At 48.3% G+C, this 20,250-nt stretch overlaps 1 protein-coding gene across 8 annotated transcripts in view; it reads left to right on the forward strand.

Annotated features, from left to right (window-relative positions):
* Positions 1-20,250, forward strand: part of TNS3 (tensin 3) — a 222,781-nt gene that overhangs the window by 43,909 nt on the left and 158,622 nt on the right. For 5 of the 8 annotated variants that reach the window (XM_019958904.2, XM_019958902.2, XM_019958899.2 and 2 more), the window contains exons 2-3: positions 1,268-1,379; positions 13,244-13,281. Coding sequence is in view for 6 of the 8 variants with exons in the window: in XM_019958902.2 (XP_019814461.2) it covers positions 1,268-1,379; positions 13,244-13,281 (150 nt within the window). In the remaining 2 variants the exon portion in view is untranslated. Of the gene's footprint in view, positions 1-1,267; positions 1,380-5,363; positions 6,619-6,649; positions 7,681-13,243; positions 13,282-20,250 lie in introns of those variants that run through there. The other 3 variants (XM_070787986.1, XM_070787985.1, XM_070787988.1) reach the window with 3 other exon arrangements.

A 20,250-nucleotide genomic window follows, 5' to 3' on the forward strand; every position in this document is an offset into this window, starting at 1 on the left:
TGATGTTCACCCATGATGTTGCATATATTAGTAGCTTACTCTTGTGTATACCCAAGCAAATATTTGGATATATGATATGTATCCATTTTATGAATATACCATGGTTTGTTTGTCCAGGTTCCTTGTGATGGACATCTGGGTTACTTCCTGTTAGGAGCACTTTTTAAAAAGGTAGCTCTGATCATTCTCACACATGTCTTTGCAGACATATTTTTTAAGTGTATATAGAAGTGGAATTCGGAGAAGGCAATGGCAACCCACTCCAGTACTCTTGCCTGGAAAATCCCATGGATGGAGGAGCCTCATAGGCTGCTGTCTATGGGGTAGCACAGAGTCGGACACGATTGAAGCGACTTAGCAGCAGCAGCGGCATCAGCGGCAGCAGGAGTGGAATTGCTGAGTCGTAAGATTGGTGTAGATTTAAAAATATGTGTTAAGAAATTGTCAAGCTGCTTTCCAAAGTAGCTGTACCATTTGTCTCCATTCTCGGTAACACTTCTTCTCAATGAATTTTAGTTATTCTGGTGTGAGTAATGGCCTCTGAGAGTCCATGCGGATATCGGTTATGTTAGAATGCTCTGTCGCATATCAGAAAATGGGAATATGATTGGTGTTTAGTTTCAAAGGCAAATTGAATTTTTATAAGATCCTCAGCCATAGCTGTGAGCCTTGCTTGACACTACAAACATGGAAATGGTGGCTAAGTGGTCCCTCTCCTTGCCGTGCCTGTGTGTGTAATGGATTCGATGCTGTACCAGGTTTAAAGAGGAACCGCCTGTCCTGTCACCGTGGTCTGATGACAGCTTCTCCACCAGTACCTGAGTTCAGAGAGGCTAAGGGGCCAGGAAGGCCAGTGAGTTAGTGTCCTCTGCTATAATCATGCTGTTTGCTGATTGTGTCTTCCCTAGAAAAAAGCATTAAGACTCTAGGCATGCACGTGGATTCTTTTGTCACAGAAGTGGTGGCTGTAAGCCTGCAGTCTGGAAGCTGATACACTATCACATAAGCCCTTCACCCAGGGGATTATGAGGTGGGCGCATGTGGGTCATCACTAGGGCTCTGGCACTAAGCGTGCCGATGGGGTATCCCAGGCTCCCGGGATCCCAGCCTTGGCAAGGTGCTGTCTTGTTCTGCTCTGTTTGCCTGGTCAAGTTCCTGTTTCAGCTCTTCACCAACTCGGCTGGATTTATTATCTCTTGAAAGGGAAAAGGAAGAGCAAACGGACTATCAATGGAAGCGCTGACACTCTCTCCCTTTACTTTTTCAGCCAGAAGAAGTAACTGCGAGTCTGCACAGTTTTAAGAACAAGGCCTTTAAAAAAGCCAGAGTCTGTGGGGTTTGCAAACAGATTATTGAAGGTCGAGGGATTTCATGCCGAGGTGAGTCCACGTTGATCCTTCTCATGCCGATTAAACTGAAGCAAAGCAAACAAACAAAAACCCAAAATGAAACCTTCTTTCGGGAGTTTCCAAAGTTAAATCATGGAATTCCCCATCTTAACCTGAGTTTCCCCTTACCCTCACTGGACTGGGATGGAACGTATTTACACAGATATATGCTCATGAGAAATTTTTCCAGAAAGAGCAAAGTTAGTCTTAGGAGGGGGGCAGCCGTGAGTGTCTCATGACTTATTTTCCTTCTGTCCTGTAGTGTCAGTAGCTTGAGTCATCCCCTTTTGTTTTCTGGTCTCTTACCAGAGTTTACAAATGAAATTTTTCTGTTCTTTTGAGTGATGGTTCATTGCGTTACTGTCCTTTTAGCCTGTTGTCAGGCATTGCGCCCGTCCATAAACAGAGCCACCAGCTTCAGTATTTGGTGTTTAAACCCCAGGTAATCAATCCAACTTGCTATTTTTTTGTGTCTTCATGGTAGTAAATCTGTATAACGGACATGTGAGGAGGATTTCTATTGTTTCCCTTGAACCCTGTAATCGTGGTTCTGTGTCACAGAGTGGAGGCAGGTGGGGTTACCTGGGAGAAGGCTTTGGGCTGCTCTGGGCTTGTTATCACTGATGGGTTTGGGATTTTCTCTGTAGAATAGTTCCAGGGTTGCCTCTAGGCTCCCCATCCTCCCAGTGGACTCCCTGGCACATGGTCCCTGAGGGCTGCTTTGGGGTTAGGCGGCCTCAAGGAAAGATGCATGATGGCCAAACTGCAGTGGAACCTTAGAGGGGGCGGGAGGCAGGTGTGTCCCCTCCTCTGAAGCGCCCCTCCACTGTCAGCGCTGACGGTGCCTTGGAGCCAGCTCCCGCCTCTCCTTCCCCCGCTGCGGCCTCCTGGAGGTGCCACAAGTCCCCTCCCTCCCTCACCCCACACGGGTCTCTGTTTCAAAGTTCTGAGAAGCACCTGCTTCTCAGAGTGCATGGCGTTCTCACCTTGTCCTTGTATGCAGCCTGTCTCACAGGGCCTGAAGGTTCCTCTCCACCTAGAAAGGGTGAGCCAGGCCCTGGGGGCTGAGGCGTCACCTGTGGGGGTGCACGTGGGGCATGGATCCAGCACCAGGCCTCTTGGCACAGGCCCTCTCCCCACATCAGCAGGCCTGCATGGGTGTGCACGTACACACGCACACACATGCATGCACACACACACACATGCACGCACAGACACACACACACACATGCTCACAGGAGCATACACACACACATGGAGATGCAGAGAAGGGCGTGGCCAAGACAGGGCTGGGCCAGGAGCACAGGCTGGTGCTCTGAGTCTGTTAAGATCAAAGTCTCCTCTCTGAGTCCCTGATGTGGGTTGCAACATTGTTCTCTGGATGGCTGGTGCAGGGCCTGACTGGGATGGGTGTGAGGTGCTGAGCTCACTTTCTGGCACTTCGCTTTGCAGCTGCTGTGATAATGATTTTTCCTCGATGACCCCACGTGAATGTGCCGGGGTGATTCCCACGTGGCTGACACGGGGGACCTTAGCTGGCTGCTGCCCACATGTGCAGGTTATGAACACAGACCAAGCTGGTTTAGCTCCATAGGCCCAAGGGCTCTGTCTCCCACATACAGTTAATGATGGCCTGGTGGTGACAAACAGATTGGCTCTTGGGAGAGTCAGTTTCCTTCTCATCTCTGTACAGCTGAGGCCTGAGTTGACTAAGGGGCTATCCCAAACATCCTTTTAAAACTCTCAGTACTTCTGCCTGAATGACCTATAAGATACAGTTATTCTCTTCAAAGTAAATGGAAGCAATGAGATCTGACCAGACTGGAGACAGCGGTGCCCAGCAGCTAGGCTTTCCCATCAGGCCAGAGCTCCTCAAGGATGCTGACAGCCCCCAGTACCATCCAGGGCTTGGCATGAGAGCACATTCCAGGCTCACGCCTCCTTCCCTGTCCTGCAGCTTCCCAGGCTTGTAGGGGCCAGGAAGGGGCCCGGAATATTCTTTGTTTCTGAATGATCTGTCTTATGGCATTTGGTGCCTGTGATATGTGAGATGTCAAGGAGGACTAAGAGGCCTGGTGGAGTGGTGTGGGTGGGATGTGGTTGTGTGTGCGTGTGGCTGTGTGCTCGTGGTTGTGCGTGCGTGTGGCTATGCGTGCACGTGGTTGTGCGTGCATGTGGTTGTGCACCGTCTAGAATTCTATGGGGGAGGCAGTGAGATCTCAGGATACCACTGGGTGCAGCATTGCCCAAGGCCAACTCGGCCCCGAGGACCCTGTGCAGGACCAACATAAAAGGATGGGAGGGCAGAAGGGTGGCAACAGGCTGGCCTTGTGCAGTGCTAACTCGTGATCTGTCTGGCTTATGCTTCTCTGGTCTAAGAATCACTGTGGTTCTGTTTTATCTCATAGTCTGCTAAGTCGCTTCAGTTGTGTCCGATTCTGTGCGACCCCATAGATGGCAGCCCACCAGGCTACCCCATCCCTGGGATTCTCCAGGCAAGAACACTGGAGTGGGTTGCCATTTCCTTCTCCAATGCATGAAAGTGAAAAGTGCAAGTGAAGTCGCTCAGTCGTATCTGACTCATAGCAACCCCATGGACTACAGCCCACCAGGCTCCTTCATCCATGGGATTTGCCAGGCAAGAGTACTGGAGTGGGGTGCCATTGCCTTCTCCAATCTCATAGTCTAGCCCTGTGGAAATCACTTTTTGGACCCATCTAGTTCTTTTTTTCTTGAAGAAAGTCCTTCACTAGCGACTGTCCCATAGGTGCCCTCTGCCTCAGGGGGTTCATCTCCACGTGTCATTTCCCCGTAGGAACACTGCTATTGTGTTCTTGTGTGGGGAAACCAGGGCACACACTGTCACCCCACCACTTGGCTGGGATGCTTTGCCTGGTTTGGAGGCAGTAAGAAGAGGTCTGGGGCTGGGCACAGGTCCTGGGGCCGCTCTGCACTCATGCTCCCCTTCCCTGTGTGCACACCCCAGCAGACATGCCACAGTCCCCATTCTCACCTGGCCTCCTTGTTTTGTCTTAAGGCCACACTCCTCTGTTCTGAGCCCTCCCTCTGAGCTGAGGGAAGTGTATGGACTCTCCCTGAGAGGCCCTGGATCCATCCCTCGTGGCCAGGTGGTGGCACTTGTCACCCTGAAGCACGTGGCCAGGAGCAGTGAGCTGGCAGAGGCCACCTTGGTGGCATGTACAGCTCAAGGAAGCCACATTCTTGGCCAAAGGAATCAGCTACCTGGCTATGGGCACTGGAGGCTGTGCTATTGGGAGAAGTAAACAGGAGCAGGTCCTCCTGAAGGCACAGGTGGCATGGAAGGAGGCCACAGTGACAGGTGCCCATGGAGGCATCATGCCCTATTTCTGGGTCCAGCACGGGGTATGTTCATAATGTGGTGAATGTCAGCCCTCGGGCATTGAGGGGCTGGGGACTCACCTGTATCATTGTTCGTGAGGTATCTACTGACTTCTCTCCAGAAAAAGGTGTTTTAGAACTCCCTCATATGGTGGGGACGGGCTTCCCAGGTGGAGCTAGTGGTAAAGAACCTGCCTGCCAATGCAGGAGACATAAGAGACACACATTCAGTTCCTGGGTCAGGAATATCCCCTGGAAGAGGGCATGGCAACCCACTCCAGTATTCTTTCCAGGAGAATCCCATGGACAGAGGAGCCTGGCGGGGCTACAGTCCATAGTGTCACAAAGAATCAGATACAGCTGAAGCAACTTGGCACTGGCACTGGCATATGGTGGACTGTAAACACCTATGAGACTACTCAATAGGTTATCATATTTATGTACCTAACTGTAAAAATTGTGTCGATAAACAATAGCTACTCTTTTTTGAAAAGGAAAGGACTCTATGTGCCAGGAGTCTTTTAGACATTATCTTCTTAAATTAAATTGATGTGTGTGGGAGATCCAAGAATTGTGACAGTCTCCTTCTCAAAAATGCCCTCATCAGCGACATAGCCCCTGACACTGTCAAGGGACAAAAGGCCTATGGGGGGGCCCATAGGGATAGAAATGTGAGAGCTGGGTGTTTATGTGTGTTGTTGCTGTGTGGCCATCTTCTTAGCTGTGCTTTTTGTCTGCATCCGAAGGCTGGGCTTTTTTCCCTTCTGCACTGCATCCCTCTGGATGGGCAGGGGCAAGATGTGGGGGTACCGCTGGGTTGGGAGCCTGGCACAGTCACAACGAGTGTAGACAGGGCCTGGCAGGGTCAGTGGTTGGCTCCTGCAGAAGAAGTTGTGGCCCTGGACAGGCGCCTTTCCTGGCCTTCAACTTGCAACCTTTACAATTTGCCTGTTGAGTCGTTAATCTCTAGGATCTCTTCCTTTTGTCAGTAAGCTATATAGATATCATAAAAATCTCAGACAATTTAGTAGTTTTCCCTCCTAATAATTTAGATGTACGTTGTATACATTTGCACATTGAGCCAGTGTGTATGTGCTGCCTGCAGACATTACATGGCTTCTCTCAGTGATCATGCGCAAGTTGTGTGAGGTCTTACTGGAGGGGCCCTTCCTTTGACTTGTTTCTGGAACAGTAGGGAAGCATGGACCCTGGAGACAGGCTGCTTGGATTCCTGCCCTGCCTCTCTGTGCTTGAGTTTTGTTTTAGAGTCATTGTGAGGAACAGAGTAAAGGCACGAGGAACGCAGAGAACACTGATTGGCTCCAGGAAGTGTCTGGTAGTGTTAGGTGTTATTCCTGTTGGTTATGGTGTCACATGCTGATGGTGGTGATGATGGAGAAGGGTTAGGTGTGTACTCTGTGACTTTGGCTAATATTTTTACTATTCTTTTTCTAGCTTGTTCTTGATTTCAAGTCACTTATTTTCACATTTTAGCCTGTTTGCCACAGATTATTTTTATGTGGCTCACTTAGAATAAAAATTTCATTTTTAAGAAGCTATTGTTTGTACATAGAGGCTCTTTAACCCCTGTTTCTCAAACTGTAACTACAGGCAAAGCCACACAGATGGCTGGTGCGCGATGGGGTTAAGCGTCTGGTTGTGGTTTGCCTCCTGCTGCTCAGAAACCCACAGAAGCGGTTCCTACTCTGCCCTCCCCACCTGCCAGGGCTTTGAACAGGTAGCCTGTTCTCACTGCTCCACTGAGGTCTCTTGGGTGGGTTAAGTGGCCAAGCTTCCACTGAAAATCCTTCTACAAGTCCACACTTGAGGGCACTGGCGTGGTTGATCATGATGTTCTAGTCCTGAGTGGGTAAGTCTTTTCCTGGGTGTTGAAAGTTGTAAGTTCTGCAGAACTTGGCCTCATGGAGGAGATGGATTCAGAGAGAATGCAGTGTCAGATCAGACAGAAGTGATGGCATTGGGAGAGATGGTTTGCCTGAATTTAATAATGAAATAGGAGAGAACAGACTGGAATGGAAAAAAAAAAAGGAAATGCTGCAAGAGACAACTGTAGGGAGGAACCTGAACGAAATGAAGGTTGGGAAAGAGAGCAAAAAAGAGGACAGAGGGAAAATGGGATGGAGGGGGGCTTTGTAAGGAATATCTGATAATGACTTTTCCCCTTTGGTTAACTGAACACATATTAACTGCCTGCTGGAATAAAAATATGAGAAAGCTGTGACCTGTTTGTGAGGAGCTCAGAGTCTGAGGGGGGAGTCCTGTCAGTGGGGAGCTCAGAGTCTGAGCGGGGAATCCTGTCAGTAGGAAGCTTACAGTCTGGGGAGGGGGGTAGTTCTGTCCCTGTGTGTGAGACTATCACAGTCTACAGTATGCTAGGGGATTACAGACAAAGCTTAGGGCTGGATAGGCTGATCAGCATGTCAGCACTTGCTTTGTGCCAGGTGCTGAATTAGAACCCCAGGACATGGTGTCAGTTAGGACCATCAAGGCAAGAAAAAGGAGCAGGTGACCAAGCAGTGAATGTGGCGTTGGGCCCTCTGCTATGAGCATCTGGTCACCCATCTCATGTAGCTGGTGACTGTGGGTGTGGTTAAACTGGGGCAGAGGTTGAGGGCAGGTTGGGTGACCTTGAGGGCAGAGGCAGAGAAGCAGAGGTGAGACCCAGGGCTTGTCTCTCTCTGGGTAAATATGTGTACAGTGTTGTATGACAAGCCTAAAACAGTGGCCTGGATTTCCAAGGCTCGTGGAGACTTCGGGAGAGTAGCAGTTGCAAGACAACAAGGAACAATGTGGGGCCTTTCAGAGCCAGACGCTCTGGACAGTTGCTGCTGCTGTTAAGAGTGGATTCCTGCCTGGGACTTTGGAAACCCGTTTGACCAAGGAATGCGGTGCAGGCCCCAGGCTTGTGGAGGTGAGGATTCCATGTGTCATTAATTCCTAGAAACTTGTGAGACACGCACTGGCCACATACCCCTTCGCCGGTGGAGAAAGACCCCTAATGGGAACTGCTGAGGGAGCCTTAGGGAGCTGACCGTGGACCTTGGCCTTGAACTTAACTCAGTCTTTCACTTGATGCTTCTCTGCTTTTCATTTTTGCAAGTCAGTGGATGAAAAGTGGTGTCATGCTCTATTATGTTTTTTACATTCCTCTGGTTATCACTGAGACTGAGCATATAAAAAGATAGTGAAAAGATGTCTGTTATGTATTATTTATTCATTTTTGGCTGTATTGGATTTTCATTCCTGTGCGTGGGCTTTCTCTCGTTGTGGTGAGCAGGGGCTCCTCTCTAATTGCGGTGCATGAGTTTCTCATCGTGGTGGCTTCTCTTGTTGCAGAGCGTGGGCTTTAGGGCATGGGGGCTCAGTAGCTGCAGCACGTGGGCTCAGCAGTCGCGGTGCGTGGGGCCTAGAACACAAGCTCAGTGGTTGTGGCACACAGGCTTAACTGCCCCACGGCCTGTGAGATCTTAGTTCCTGGACCAGGGATCAAACCTGCATCCTTCTCACTGACAGACAGATTCTTTTATTTATTCTTGGCTACACTGGGTCTTTGTTGCTTTGCACAGGCTTTCTCTAGTTGTGGCAGGTGGCGGCTCCTCTTTGTTGTGGACTGCAGGCTTCTGTTGTGGTGGAGAACAGGCTTGAGGTGTGTGGGCTTCAGCAGCTGCAGCATGCGGGCTCAGTAGGTGAGGCTCCTGGGCCTTAGAGCACAAACTCAATAGTTGCTTAGTTGCTCCCTGGCATGTGAAATCTTCCCAGACCAGGGATTGAACCCATGTCCCCTGCATTGGCAGGTGGATTCCTATCCACTGCGTCACCAGAGAGGTCCCTGTAATGTTCTACTTAGTAAACTGGCCTTTCAAATCCTTGGCTCATTTAAAAAATTAGATTATTTTTTCTTCCTGATTTCTAAGAAATCATAGTATTGATATTATAATATTAATGTTTCTATCCTTAAATTAGATAGGATTTAGGCCAATTTTTAATGGATTTTGACCTACAGAAACGTCAGTTCCTTACCATTCCAACTTACATGTTGCAAACATTGTGAGCAGTTGCTTGACTAATTTTGCTCATGGAGTGGTTGTCATGTGAAAGGTTTAAGGTTTGGCTAGTTCAGATTTACCCACCATTTCATTTCGTTTCATTTCTGTTTTGTTTCTGTTTAAGAATGCTTTCCCTTCTCTGGGGTCTTAATGATGTTCTACAATACTTTATTCTAATATTCATTTCTGCTTTTCCAATTCTGTTCCAATTTCATGGTTGATTCATCTGGAATTCATGTTATTTAGGTTATTTCTCATGAGTGAGCTGGTTTTCCCAGCATGTTTGGTTGTGTGGCTCATCCTTTTGTAAGTGAATATGACAGTGTTTCTCCCCTATGCCGAATTCCCACATGTGGACCTGTCCATTGCACATGTCTGATTTTACAGAGTTTAGAACCAGCCTGCCAGTGCAGGAAGCATAAGAGACCCAGGTTTAATCTCTGGGTTGGGAAGATCCTCTGGAGTAGGGAATGGCAACCTACTCCAGTATTCTTGCCTTGGAAAATTCCATGGACAGAGGAACCTGACGGGCTATAGTCCCTGGGTAGCAGAGTCGCACATGACTGAGCATATATGAACAACATTATAAGCATTGTCACAGGTTAGCTTTTTAGAAGTCATGATTTCTCAGTAGCCATTCTGAATGTCATTTGTGGATATAAATATTTTTTCTTCTTTATTGCTTCAGTAACTTCTTTTTCCATGGCAGAAAGGGGTCTTTGATATCACTTTTATTCCTCATTACGTGCAATGAGAAGAATAGTATTATTTTATGCACATAAATTGAGTGCACGTTATGTGTGACTTAGTTGGCTGGATCCCCCTAGCTGCTTCTGCAATCAGTCTGTTTCAGCATGGTATCAGTTAAGGTTCTTCAGCAAAACAGAACCAATAGGATATATATAGAGAAAGAAATTTACTGCAAATAATTGGTTCATACAGTATGGAGGCTAAGTCTTGTCTGTAGTTGGCAAGCTGTGATCCAGAAGAGCCAGTGTGTAGTTCTTGTCTGAGTTCTAATCAGCAGCAAGAGATGACCGATGTGCCAGCTTACTTCACCATTTATTCTTTTCAAGCCCTCAGTGAATTGGATGAAGCCCACCACACTGGAGAGGACAATCTGCTTCACTCAGTCTACAGTTTCAAATATTTTTCTCATTCAGAAACACCCTCCCAGACACACCCAGAATACTGTTTAACCAAATATCTGGGCATCTTGTGGCTCAGTGAACTTGATACATAAAATTAACCATCCCAAATATGTTGTTTTGGTTGCAGTCGTTGAAGAAAATCTAGCTCTATAAGATACATATTTGGAAAGGAAAGCATATTCTTTTTTGATATTACACCAAAACTCAAATGATAGTTTCTCAGTTTCCAAAGAAGACATAAAAGTGGCCAGTAGATGCATGCAGAGGTGCTCAGCATCACTAATCCTGTTGTTGTTGTTCAGCTGCTCAGTTGTGTCTGACTATTTGCGACCCCGTGGACTGCAGCACGCCAGGCTTCCCTGTTCTTCACTATCTCCTGGAGTTTGCTCAAACTCATACCCATTGAGTCAATGATGCCATCCACTTATCTCATCCTCTCTCGCCCCCTTCTCTTGAGGGAAATGCAAATCAAAACCACAGTGAGATACGACCTCACACCTGTCAGAATGGCTGTCATCAAAAACACAAGGGAAAACATGCTTTGGTTAGGGTAGAATAAAAAGGAGAACACTTGTACACTGTTGATGGGAATATAAATTGGTTCAGCTATCATGGAAAACAGTATGTAATTTCCTCAAAAAGTGAAAAATAGAGTTATCATATGATCCAGCAGTTCCACTTTTGGGTATATAGTGAAAGGAAACAAAATCAGTATCTTCAATAGATGCCACGTTGGTTGCAGTGTTATTTACAATAGCCAAGACATGGAAACAGCCCAAGGGTCCATCAATGGTTGACTGAATAAAGAAAAGGTGATAAAACATTATTCAGGCAGAAAAAAGAAGGAAATCCTGCCATTCACCATCATGAAACAGCAGTGTGCTAAGTCAAACAGAGAAAGATAAATACTGCATGGTATCACTTATATATGGAAACTGAAATCTGAATCTGAGGGACCATCTGTGGTGCTTGGCTGTTGGGTGGAAAGTTCATAATACTCGGGTTACCGGCTTACATCCCAGGAACAGTGGGTCCACCTCTCAGGATCCTCGCCTTAGGACTCTGGTGGTTTATGCAATTCAGTCTGATTAGTTAACCTTTGTGAATGTGATGGTTTGCCCTGTAATGGCCTAAGGCTCTTGTCATAGCCCAGTGCGCCATCCACCGTGACTATTTCATACCACTGTCGTGGTTCCACACACCAGAGTTCCTTTTTGGGTTGAATCGGTTTGTTGATCTGCTGCGTAACCAGTTACTCCCAAAGTTAGTGACTTACTGTGGCAGTAGCTTCTGTTCTCACCATTTCTGTGGATCAGGAGTTTGGGAGTCACGTGGCCAGGCAGTGCTGGCTCAGCGTCTCTTAGGAGGCTGCATCATCTGAAGGCTCTCCTGGGGCTGGAGGACCTGCTTCCCAGGTGGCTTCCCAGCTGGCTGCTGGCGGCAGACCTCAATTCCTTCCCATGGGCCTCTTCCCCAGGGCTGCCTCAGTGCCTCACACGTGGGCAGGGTTCCTCTCAGAGGGGGGGTCCAGGAGCCCAGAGCAGAAGTCACTCGCCACACCCTCCACCGTCCTGCCTTGTCACACGACATGCTGTCACTGTGTGAGGGGACGCATGGGGACACGGGCTCCAGGAGGAGCCCTGAGGCCATCTCAGGGGCTGGCTGCCACAGGAGGCTGTGCCTGTGTCCTGGCTGCAGAGTGGTCCGGCCCGCCCCATTCAGTGTGTGCAGATAGAGCTTCCTCTGGAGCCGGGGAAGTCTTCACTGCATTTTCGCTAATTCTCATCTTCCCTAAAGGCCAGAGGGCCCCTCAACTGCCTTCGTCTCTATCTCTGTTCTTCCTGCTGGCCTCTGCCCCTGGCTGTCCTTCTGTCTAAGATTTTAATCTGGTGTGAAAGCCCCTTTATTCCAATGGCTAGCCTATCTTGATTAGAAAATCACTCATCACCTTTTCTGGGTGGACCCATTAGAAGATGTAGAATAAATATTTGTCTTTGTGAATAATTTCACAAACTTTGGATGCATAGAAAGAGCTCAAAAACTAGATCTTGCAAAGATAATACCCCTGGCTGTTCCCTGCTGGAGTTCCAGGGATCCCCAGCCACGGGCTCTTTTTCTTTATTAGTTTGCTTCACCCTCATTCAGTCCGAGGTGGGCTGTGAGTTAGGGCTTTCAGAAAACATAGAGGATGAAAAGTTTGGGCCCTGAAGTGCTGACCGCAATTTGGGACCTATCTCCTGACCTCAGGCATTGTTCTTCCAGGACCCCACACTTCTATACACTGATGCTGTGCTTTGCAGTTTCAAAGCAGGGTCCCTTGGATGATGGCATTTTGGCATCACCATAACCCTGGAAGAGGAAAGAGGCCTGGTTCCACCTAGGGCAGCCCAGCCAGGCTGGGCCAGAAAGCCCCCAGGTCCTGTGCCCCCAAGCCTAGATCCCTGTCCCCTATCCCACAATCACCCCCTGGGTTTATCGGATAGATGCCTGCTTGGAGCCCACAGGGGTGCCTGTACTGCACTTACTTAGTGCAGTTGCTTCATTCCGCACTGTCTCCCCGTCCTTCTGTCTCTGCATGGGAGCATCGGCAGACAGGCCCCAGTGCCCCGAGCTGCTTTGGTGGGGGGAGGCTTTCATGTCCTGTAGGCACAGCTGCAGACCACAGAGGGCGGGCCTGTGAAATCCGCATTGGTTCCGGCTCTGTCTGCATTGTTGGGGCCTCCGAACCAGCACATGCCTCTCTCAGTCCTCACAATGGCCTGGGTTGAAGGATCCCCTGCAGGAATTTAGATGTGGATTTGTTCTGACAGTCAGTTCTTAGGTCATCCGGAAGTGGAAGAAGCGTGGAAGGCAAATGTCCAATTTCTCACTAATTTAAAGGCGCCAGTCCTGAGTCTTCTGGGGCATTTTCAAGTTTCTCTCCTTTCTTCAGGGAGAAGCTGTAATTTCCAGGCAAACACTGATACTTTCTACTGCTCAGCTTTGCTGCCTTTCTCCTCCCAAGGTGCTGATCTGGTGGCCTGAACCCCTGGAAGAGCCAGTGTGTTCGTAACTCCTGTCCAGAGTTCCCTGCGCCATCTGGGCCACTGCTGACACTGCAGAGGTGGCTGGGTTCCTGGACACCATGTCCATCCACCCCACGCTCTGTTGAACTCAGTGTTGTGTCCTAAGTGAAAAACAACCTCCCTCTGTCTGGACTTTCTCAAGAATTTACAGATGGAAACGTAAAAAGTATGGAGAGACTGCTCAACACACCTTCTTTTTCCTTCTCTTGCAGCCTGCAAGTATTCCTGTCACAAGAAATGTGAAGCCAAGGTAAGTGTTACATCGCTCTCCCGTGGGGCTTCTGGAGCCGAATTGGCCTGTGTTGAATGATGTGTATGGGAGGAGACTGCATTGGATCGTAGCCACAGAAATGAAACTCTTTAAGAAATGGCTGCTAGATGCTTTCTGATAGTGTGTATAGTTTTCATCTCAAGAAAAAACTGAGGAGCTATGAAATCCATGTTTTTAATTATAGAAAAATAACTCTTAAGAATTTGGTTTCAGAAAAGAATTTGGTAATTTTGTCCTGGCCATGTCACAACCCTTTCTCCACATCACATGATCCCTTCTTTCTAATCACATTGACGTGCTGCTGTTGTAGGGTAGGGAGGGGCTGGGTAGGGTCTGGGGCCCATGGCTGGCCTTGGGGATTTTTCTGGTTTCATTTTTGAATGTAGTTCATACATGGGATTTGGAGGGCTTCCCAGGTGGTGCTAGTGGTAAAGAACCTGCCTGCCAATGCAGGAGACGTAAGAGATGTGGGTTCGATTCCTGGGTTGGGAAGATCCCTGGAGGAGAAATGGACAACCACTCCAGTATTCTTGCCTGGAGAGTCCCATGGACAGAGGAGTCTGGTAAGCTGCAGTCCATGGGGTTGCAAAGAGTTGGACATGACTGAAGCGACTTAGCATGCACATACATGGATGGATTGGGATTTTCAGGCAGTCATGGAAGTATGGAAACCCTGAATCAGGGAAGTTGTCCTATATTTGTGCATTCCCTGGAAGGGTTAAATTGCTGGGTGGCCCTACGAAACACTTGAGGTCTGGGGTGCTGGGTTGGGTGCAGAGATTTAATTAGTGGGGAATGAGGAGGCCTGGAGGAGAAGTCAATGGCAACCCACTCCAATACTCTTGCCTGGAAAATCACATGGATGGAGGAGCCTGGTAGGCTGCAGTCCATAGGGTCGCTAAGAGTTGGGCACAACTGAGCGACTTCACTTTCACTTTTCACTTTCATGCATTGGAGAAGGAAATGGCAACCCACTCCAGTATTCTTGCCTGGAGAATCCCAGGGACAGAGGAACCTAGTGGGCTGCCGTCTATGGGGTTGCATAGAGTTGGACGCGACTGAAGCGACTTAGCAGCAGCAGCAGCAGGAGGCCTAGAAATGGCATATGGAAGCTGCAGGCACCCCTAGATAAAGCCCTGGTTTTCCACGTGGGTCCCGGTGTCTGCATCTCTCATACATTCCAGGTATGATGTTACCGTCAGTGGGGCCAGGGCCCATGCATCGCCTCTCCTTTCTGGGACCTCCTCAGATGCCCTGCAGGTTGCCCTGTGGCTGGAGGTCCAGGGACATGGGGTTTAGAGAGTCTTGAGATTTTGTCGCTGCTCTGGACCTCATGGGTCAACCTTTCCTGGTTGGGCTCTGAGTGGAAGGAATGTGTGCTGGAGGCCAGCTTTGTGGAACTGTGGGCTGGCTTCACATGTGTGCTCTCCGCGTGAGGATCCTGGTTTCCTCCACTCTCCTCACCGTATACACAGGCATGCACATGCAGTCACACACAGTACACACTCGCCCATGCCCCATACATGCACACACTTCACACACATGCATGCAGTTTACTCACACGGGCACGTGCACACACATAAAGCTAGGAAAGTCACAGGTGGCTCTAGCCCTGCTTTTTTTCAATAAAGAGATTAAAAGAACGAACTTTCTTATTAAACTTTTTGTTATGGCGCATTCGGGACTCATGGGGAAGTGGCAAAGCTAGGATAGAGTGCAATACTGCTCTGTTATCCAGCCCCCAAGCTGTCCAACTACCCCCACAACCCCGCCCAAATCCCATTCTCTTCCGAGATGTCACATGATGTGTGCTTTAGTCGGTTCAAGATCAGGCCCCATGGTGGGGCTTTGGGGCACTTCTGCTGTCACTTCCCATCTCGCTGTGGAGAAGGCTTCCCCTTTCTGTCCAAGGCCAGGCGTTCTTGCTCACTCTTAGCACTGGGAGTGACTGATTTCTAACCTTGGTTATTTTAGGTCTGCTTTGCCACCCTCCATCGTGCTATGTACTTTCAACCCAAGGAACTATGTGTGTGTGTGTGTCAGAGCAGAGATTCCTGTAAGCAGTGGAGGTGTGGACGATGCCACCCTGGGGGTACATTTCAGATTTCCAAGAGGGTTTTCTCCCATCTACCTGGTGAGGGTTTGGACGGAACCCCAGCCCCTGAGAGTCCCAGTTACAGTGAGCTTTGTACTTCGGAGCTTGTTCCCCAGAGCTTCAGTTTCTTCATGTGTAAAATGAGCTTCGGGAGTTGGTGATGGACAAGGAAGCCCGGCATGCAGCAGTTCCATTGGGTTGCAAAGAGTCAGACATGACTGAGCGACTGAACTGAACTGAAAATGGGTGAATAATATATATACAATCCACTTGAATCAGCTTGCTTTTAGCTGTTAGTTAGGGTAATTATTTGAATTTTAAGGAAGTGGAATGAGTTATGTAAAATCCACATCACCACATAGGGCAGACAGAGGAGAGAGCCATGCCCAGAACCCTATTTGTCCTGTGTTATCATGCATGTGTGCACATGTGCACACACCAGCACGTGTGTGAGCATACATTGTGTATGTATGCCTGTGTGTACTTTCTCATGTGACACTCTGGCTGGCCACTCTTGACCCACTGCTGCAGACTGAGCCCCGCTGCCCTTGGCACCGATTCTCCAAGGAGACCTGGTGCCGGCCACTTAGGGGATTGAATTCTTTGGTTCAAAGACTATTCCAAAAGCCTTAACTATAACTGATTATGGCATTTCTAGCCACAATAATTGGCAGTTTGCTTGGGATAGTTAAGCTTTTATTCTTATTAGATCATGGTGGAGGGGGAAATGTATCCGTATTCGTTTTTTTTCTTTTTTTGGATAACGCAGCTTTGAATGGCAGGAGAGAATGCCACTGGCAATAACAAAGACTCTTCTTATTCCAGAACTATAATGGCGGTACTGCTGAGCAGATCATAAATTCTCAGCCGCCCCTGAAGATAAGCACAGTGTGGGGTGGGAGGTAGGCAGTTCAGTCTCCCAGGAGCTGAGCCACGGCTCCCCCACACGGCTGGGTCCTTAATCACTGCACATCTGTGCCTAACTGTGTGTGTCCAGATTTCTTTGAGAAAACTTAGGTGAAGCTCTGGTTGAAAGCACAGGCTTTGCTGTGATGACTGACTTGGGGATGGTGTGGTCTGTGGGTCTGTGTGCTGGGAACACTGGAGGGGAGGGCACAGCACGCATGTCATCGTGTGGTATGTTACTACGTGGTGAGTCTGCTGGCATCGTCATGCTGCTGTCCAGCAGAGACTCCCAGCTGGGCCCAGCATGTCCCCTTGGTAGAGTCGGAGATATGGAAGGAGAGAGCCACCCTGCAAAAAAGGGACTGAACCATGGACTGGGTGCTCAGGCAGGGGAATGGAGCCTTGAGCTAGGACCAGGGTCTCTTTCTTCTTGGCTGTTGGGCAGTATGTCCCCTCAGGCGAGGCCCTGCAGTCCAAGGGCACATGGAGGCAGAAACCTGGGCTTTTATCCTTCTCGTGTGCTGGAGCAAGTCCAGTTCCCTGGAGCCTCAGTTTCTTCATGTGTAAAATGGGTGAATAATACATCTACAATCCACTTGAATCAGCTTGCTTTTAGCTATTAATTATGGTAATTATTTAAATTTTAAGGAAGCAGAATGAGTTATGTATAATTACTGGGAAGTTTGGAATTCCAAATATCTTGCTCCCTGGGAGGCTGTGCTTGTTCATGGGTGCCACGAGAGCTGTTTGGGCATTGTATCTTGTTTTTTTCCTGGCCTCTGGCTGACTCATTGGTAAGAGAAAAAAAGGAAGTAGGAGAAAAGAAATAAAGCTGTTTCAGGAAAGCAGACCATGGTGAGGAGACACTTGGGGGATGGGGTCACTAGTGGGGCACCCCCTAGACGTGGCAGAGATGGGGTTCCTTGAGCTTTGGTGAGTGGGTGTGAGCACTATACCTCCACTAGGTTTTTGCAAATGTAAGGCCCCATATAGGGGCTGAGCTGTGAGTTGGCAGAAAGGAAAGAGCGAGAATTTTTTCATAAAAGTCCTGGTTAGTTGAGGACAGAGCCTGTGAGGGTCTGTGTGTTCATCACCCCAGGTCCTCGCATACACAGGCAGCTTAACGGTCTCATCTGAAACATGATGGGTGGTTGTAATCCAGCAGGGTGGTTTTGGGTGACATGAGATCAATAACGAAGTACCTAACCAGTGACTGGCTCCTAATGGGTGCTCAGAAGGAATGAGAACCAGCTACGGTATTGTGGGATTGTCAGTGAGGTGCTGAGCTGTGGCTTTTCTAACTTTGATTGTCACAGCCTCCCTCAGAGGTCATTGTGTCCTCATCCCAGCCTTACAGGTGACCCTGAGCCTTGAAAGAGTCACACTGCCCACCAGGAAACAAGACCTGAGAGCCATGTCCTACCTGCACACCCTGACCTGGCCTCTCACTGAATGTTTACACTTCCCTTCCCTCCTCCTCCCACTCCTTGCACTAAGGAAAGAGGTGGTTAATTTTTAAACTGCCCAATTCAACAAACGTTTCCTGATTTGCTGTCAGTCAGGCCCCGAGCTGGGTGCCTAGATGTAGCTCGCTGACCTCAGGTCCATTTTGGCCTGCCACCCGTCCAGGACCGACCAGGGGGCGGGGCCAGTCCAGGTAGAGGATTTCATTTATCCACCCTCAGTAGACAGGTGGGTGCCTGTGTTTTGATATTTGGCTTTTGATTTTTAAAAAACTGATAGTAAAATAATAAAATCGAGTGGTAAGTAGGAAGAATTTATATATCCCTCTTACCATCAACATCCACACAGCCTGGTATGGTGCGCGTGTTACAATGGATGTGCCAATATCAATGCAATATTATTAACTGAAGTCCATGGTTTATGTTAGGGTTCACTCTCGGTGGTGTTCATTCTGTGGACTTGAACAAACATGTAATGACATGTTTCCATCGTTACAGTATCATTAGAGTAGTTTCACTGCCCTGAAAATCCTCTATACTCTACCTGCTCATCTCTCTCCCCCATAACCCCAGGAAACTGCCCATCTTTTTACAGTCTCCATAGTTTTACCTTTTCCAGAACATTATATATTTGGAAGTGTACAGTACATATGGCCTTCCCAGGTGGTGCTAAGAATGCAAGAGACACAGGTTCCGTCTCTGGGTCAGGAAGATCCCTTGGAGGAGGAAATGGCAACCCACTCCAGTATTCTTGCCTGGAAAATCCCGTGAACTGAGGAGCCTGGTGGGCTGCAGTCCATGCGGCCGCAGAGAGTCGGACATGACTGAGCAGCTAAGTGGCAGCGTACAGTATATAGCCTTTTCAGACTGGCTTCTTTCGCTTAGTCGTATATATTTAGGTTTTCTCCGTGTCTTTTTATGGTCTGATAGCTCATTTCTTTTTAGTGTTGAGTAACATTACATTGTCTGGATGTAGCGTGGTTTATTTATCTGTTCGCCCAGTGAAGGACATCTTTGTTGCTTCCCTGTCTTGTTTTTTGTTTTTTGCACATTGTCACTGGGATCAGAAGCACCAGCAAGCCCTAGTAAGTTCTGCTCTTCTTCTGGGCAATTTTGTTTCTTTTCCTGTAAGATCCCTTTCCTGTTAGACTGTCCTCACTGATCTTTTTTTGACTTATTATAATTAGTAGAAAAGTCACTTGACACATTTCATTTGCTAAAGGTGTGTTCATGGCTGTGGCTGTTGTCCCACTGGAAACTGTTACTCTAAGGCCAGAGTTTGGGGAACAGCCCCATGTGTGAATTCCTATTGGACGGTTCTGGATCTGCTCTTCTGTCAACAAGCCATATGCAGCTATGCTGCTGTTGCTAGTCACTTCAGTCGTGTCCGACTCTTTGTGACTCCACGGACTGTAGCCTGCCAGGCTCCTCTGTCCATGGGATTCTCCAGGCAAGAACACTGGAGTGGGTTGCCATGCCCTCCACCAGGGGATCTTCCTGACCCAAGGATCGAACCTGGGTCTCCTGCATTGCAGGCAGATTCTTTACCACTGAGCCACTAGGGACGCCCATGCAGCTGTGCTAGGAGAGTGCTATTTTATATAAGCACTCTCCTAGCTTATATATAAGCTTTATATATATATAAAATAGAAGCATGGCAGTTTCCTCCGTATGAAAAATTCATGTTTTTAAATCCCAAATAATCTGATTGTGGGGTCATGGAGCTCTCCTCCAGGGTGTAGAAAGTGGCCAGCAGGATGGAATCACTGTAAACTGGAGAAGCTCATCCCATGAACAACACTGCTATAGGAGGTTCTGGTGCCACTTTTTATTCTCACTTCTCTGTGTGTGGGCATTACCAGACCCTGCTGGGCACCGGACAGACTGGCAGACATTATACGAGAGGAAGCAGGCTGTTGAAGCTGGTGGTGGCACGTGGCCAGGTGATACGATCACGTGGCTATGTAGTTGACTGTCTCACTCCTTCACGACTGATTTGTTCTCTAGTGCAGCCTAAGTTTAAGCTGCTGCTGCTGCTAAGTCGCTTCAGTCGTGTCCGACTCTGTGCGACCCCATAGACGGCAGCCCACCAGGCTCCCCCGTCCCTGGGATTCTCCAGGCAAGAACACTGGAGTGGGTTACCATTTCCTTCTCCAATGCATGAAAATGAAAAGTGAAAGTGAAGTCGCTCAGTCACATCCGACTCTTCTCGACCCCATGGACTGCAGCCTACGAGGCTCTTCCGTCCATGGGATTTTCCAGGCAAGAGTACTGGAGTGGAGTGCCATTGCCTTCTCCAAAGTTTAAGCTATAAAGCTATATTTATGTAGAATTAACTAGTCCTTCCTCAGAAAAGCCCAGAAGGAAATTACAATCTTATTTTGAAATAGATTTATTTTACATAAATCATGTAATATACAAATATGCTCTTCTGCTTTCTCTAAATCATCACTTTTCATTCCACATGGCATAGTGATTAAGAAG

The sequence above is a fragment of the Bos indicus genome, chromosome 4, assembly GCF_029378745.1.
Source record: "Bos indicus isolate NIAB-ARS_2022 breed Sahiwal x Tharparkar chromosome 4, NIAB-ARS_B.indTharparkar_mat_pri_1.0, whole genome shotgun sequence".
Taxonomy (NCBI): Eukaryota; Metazoa; Chordata; class Mammalia; order Artiodactyla; family Bovidae; genus Bos; species Bos indicus.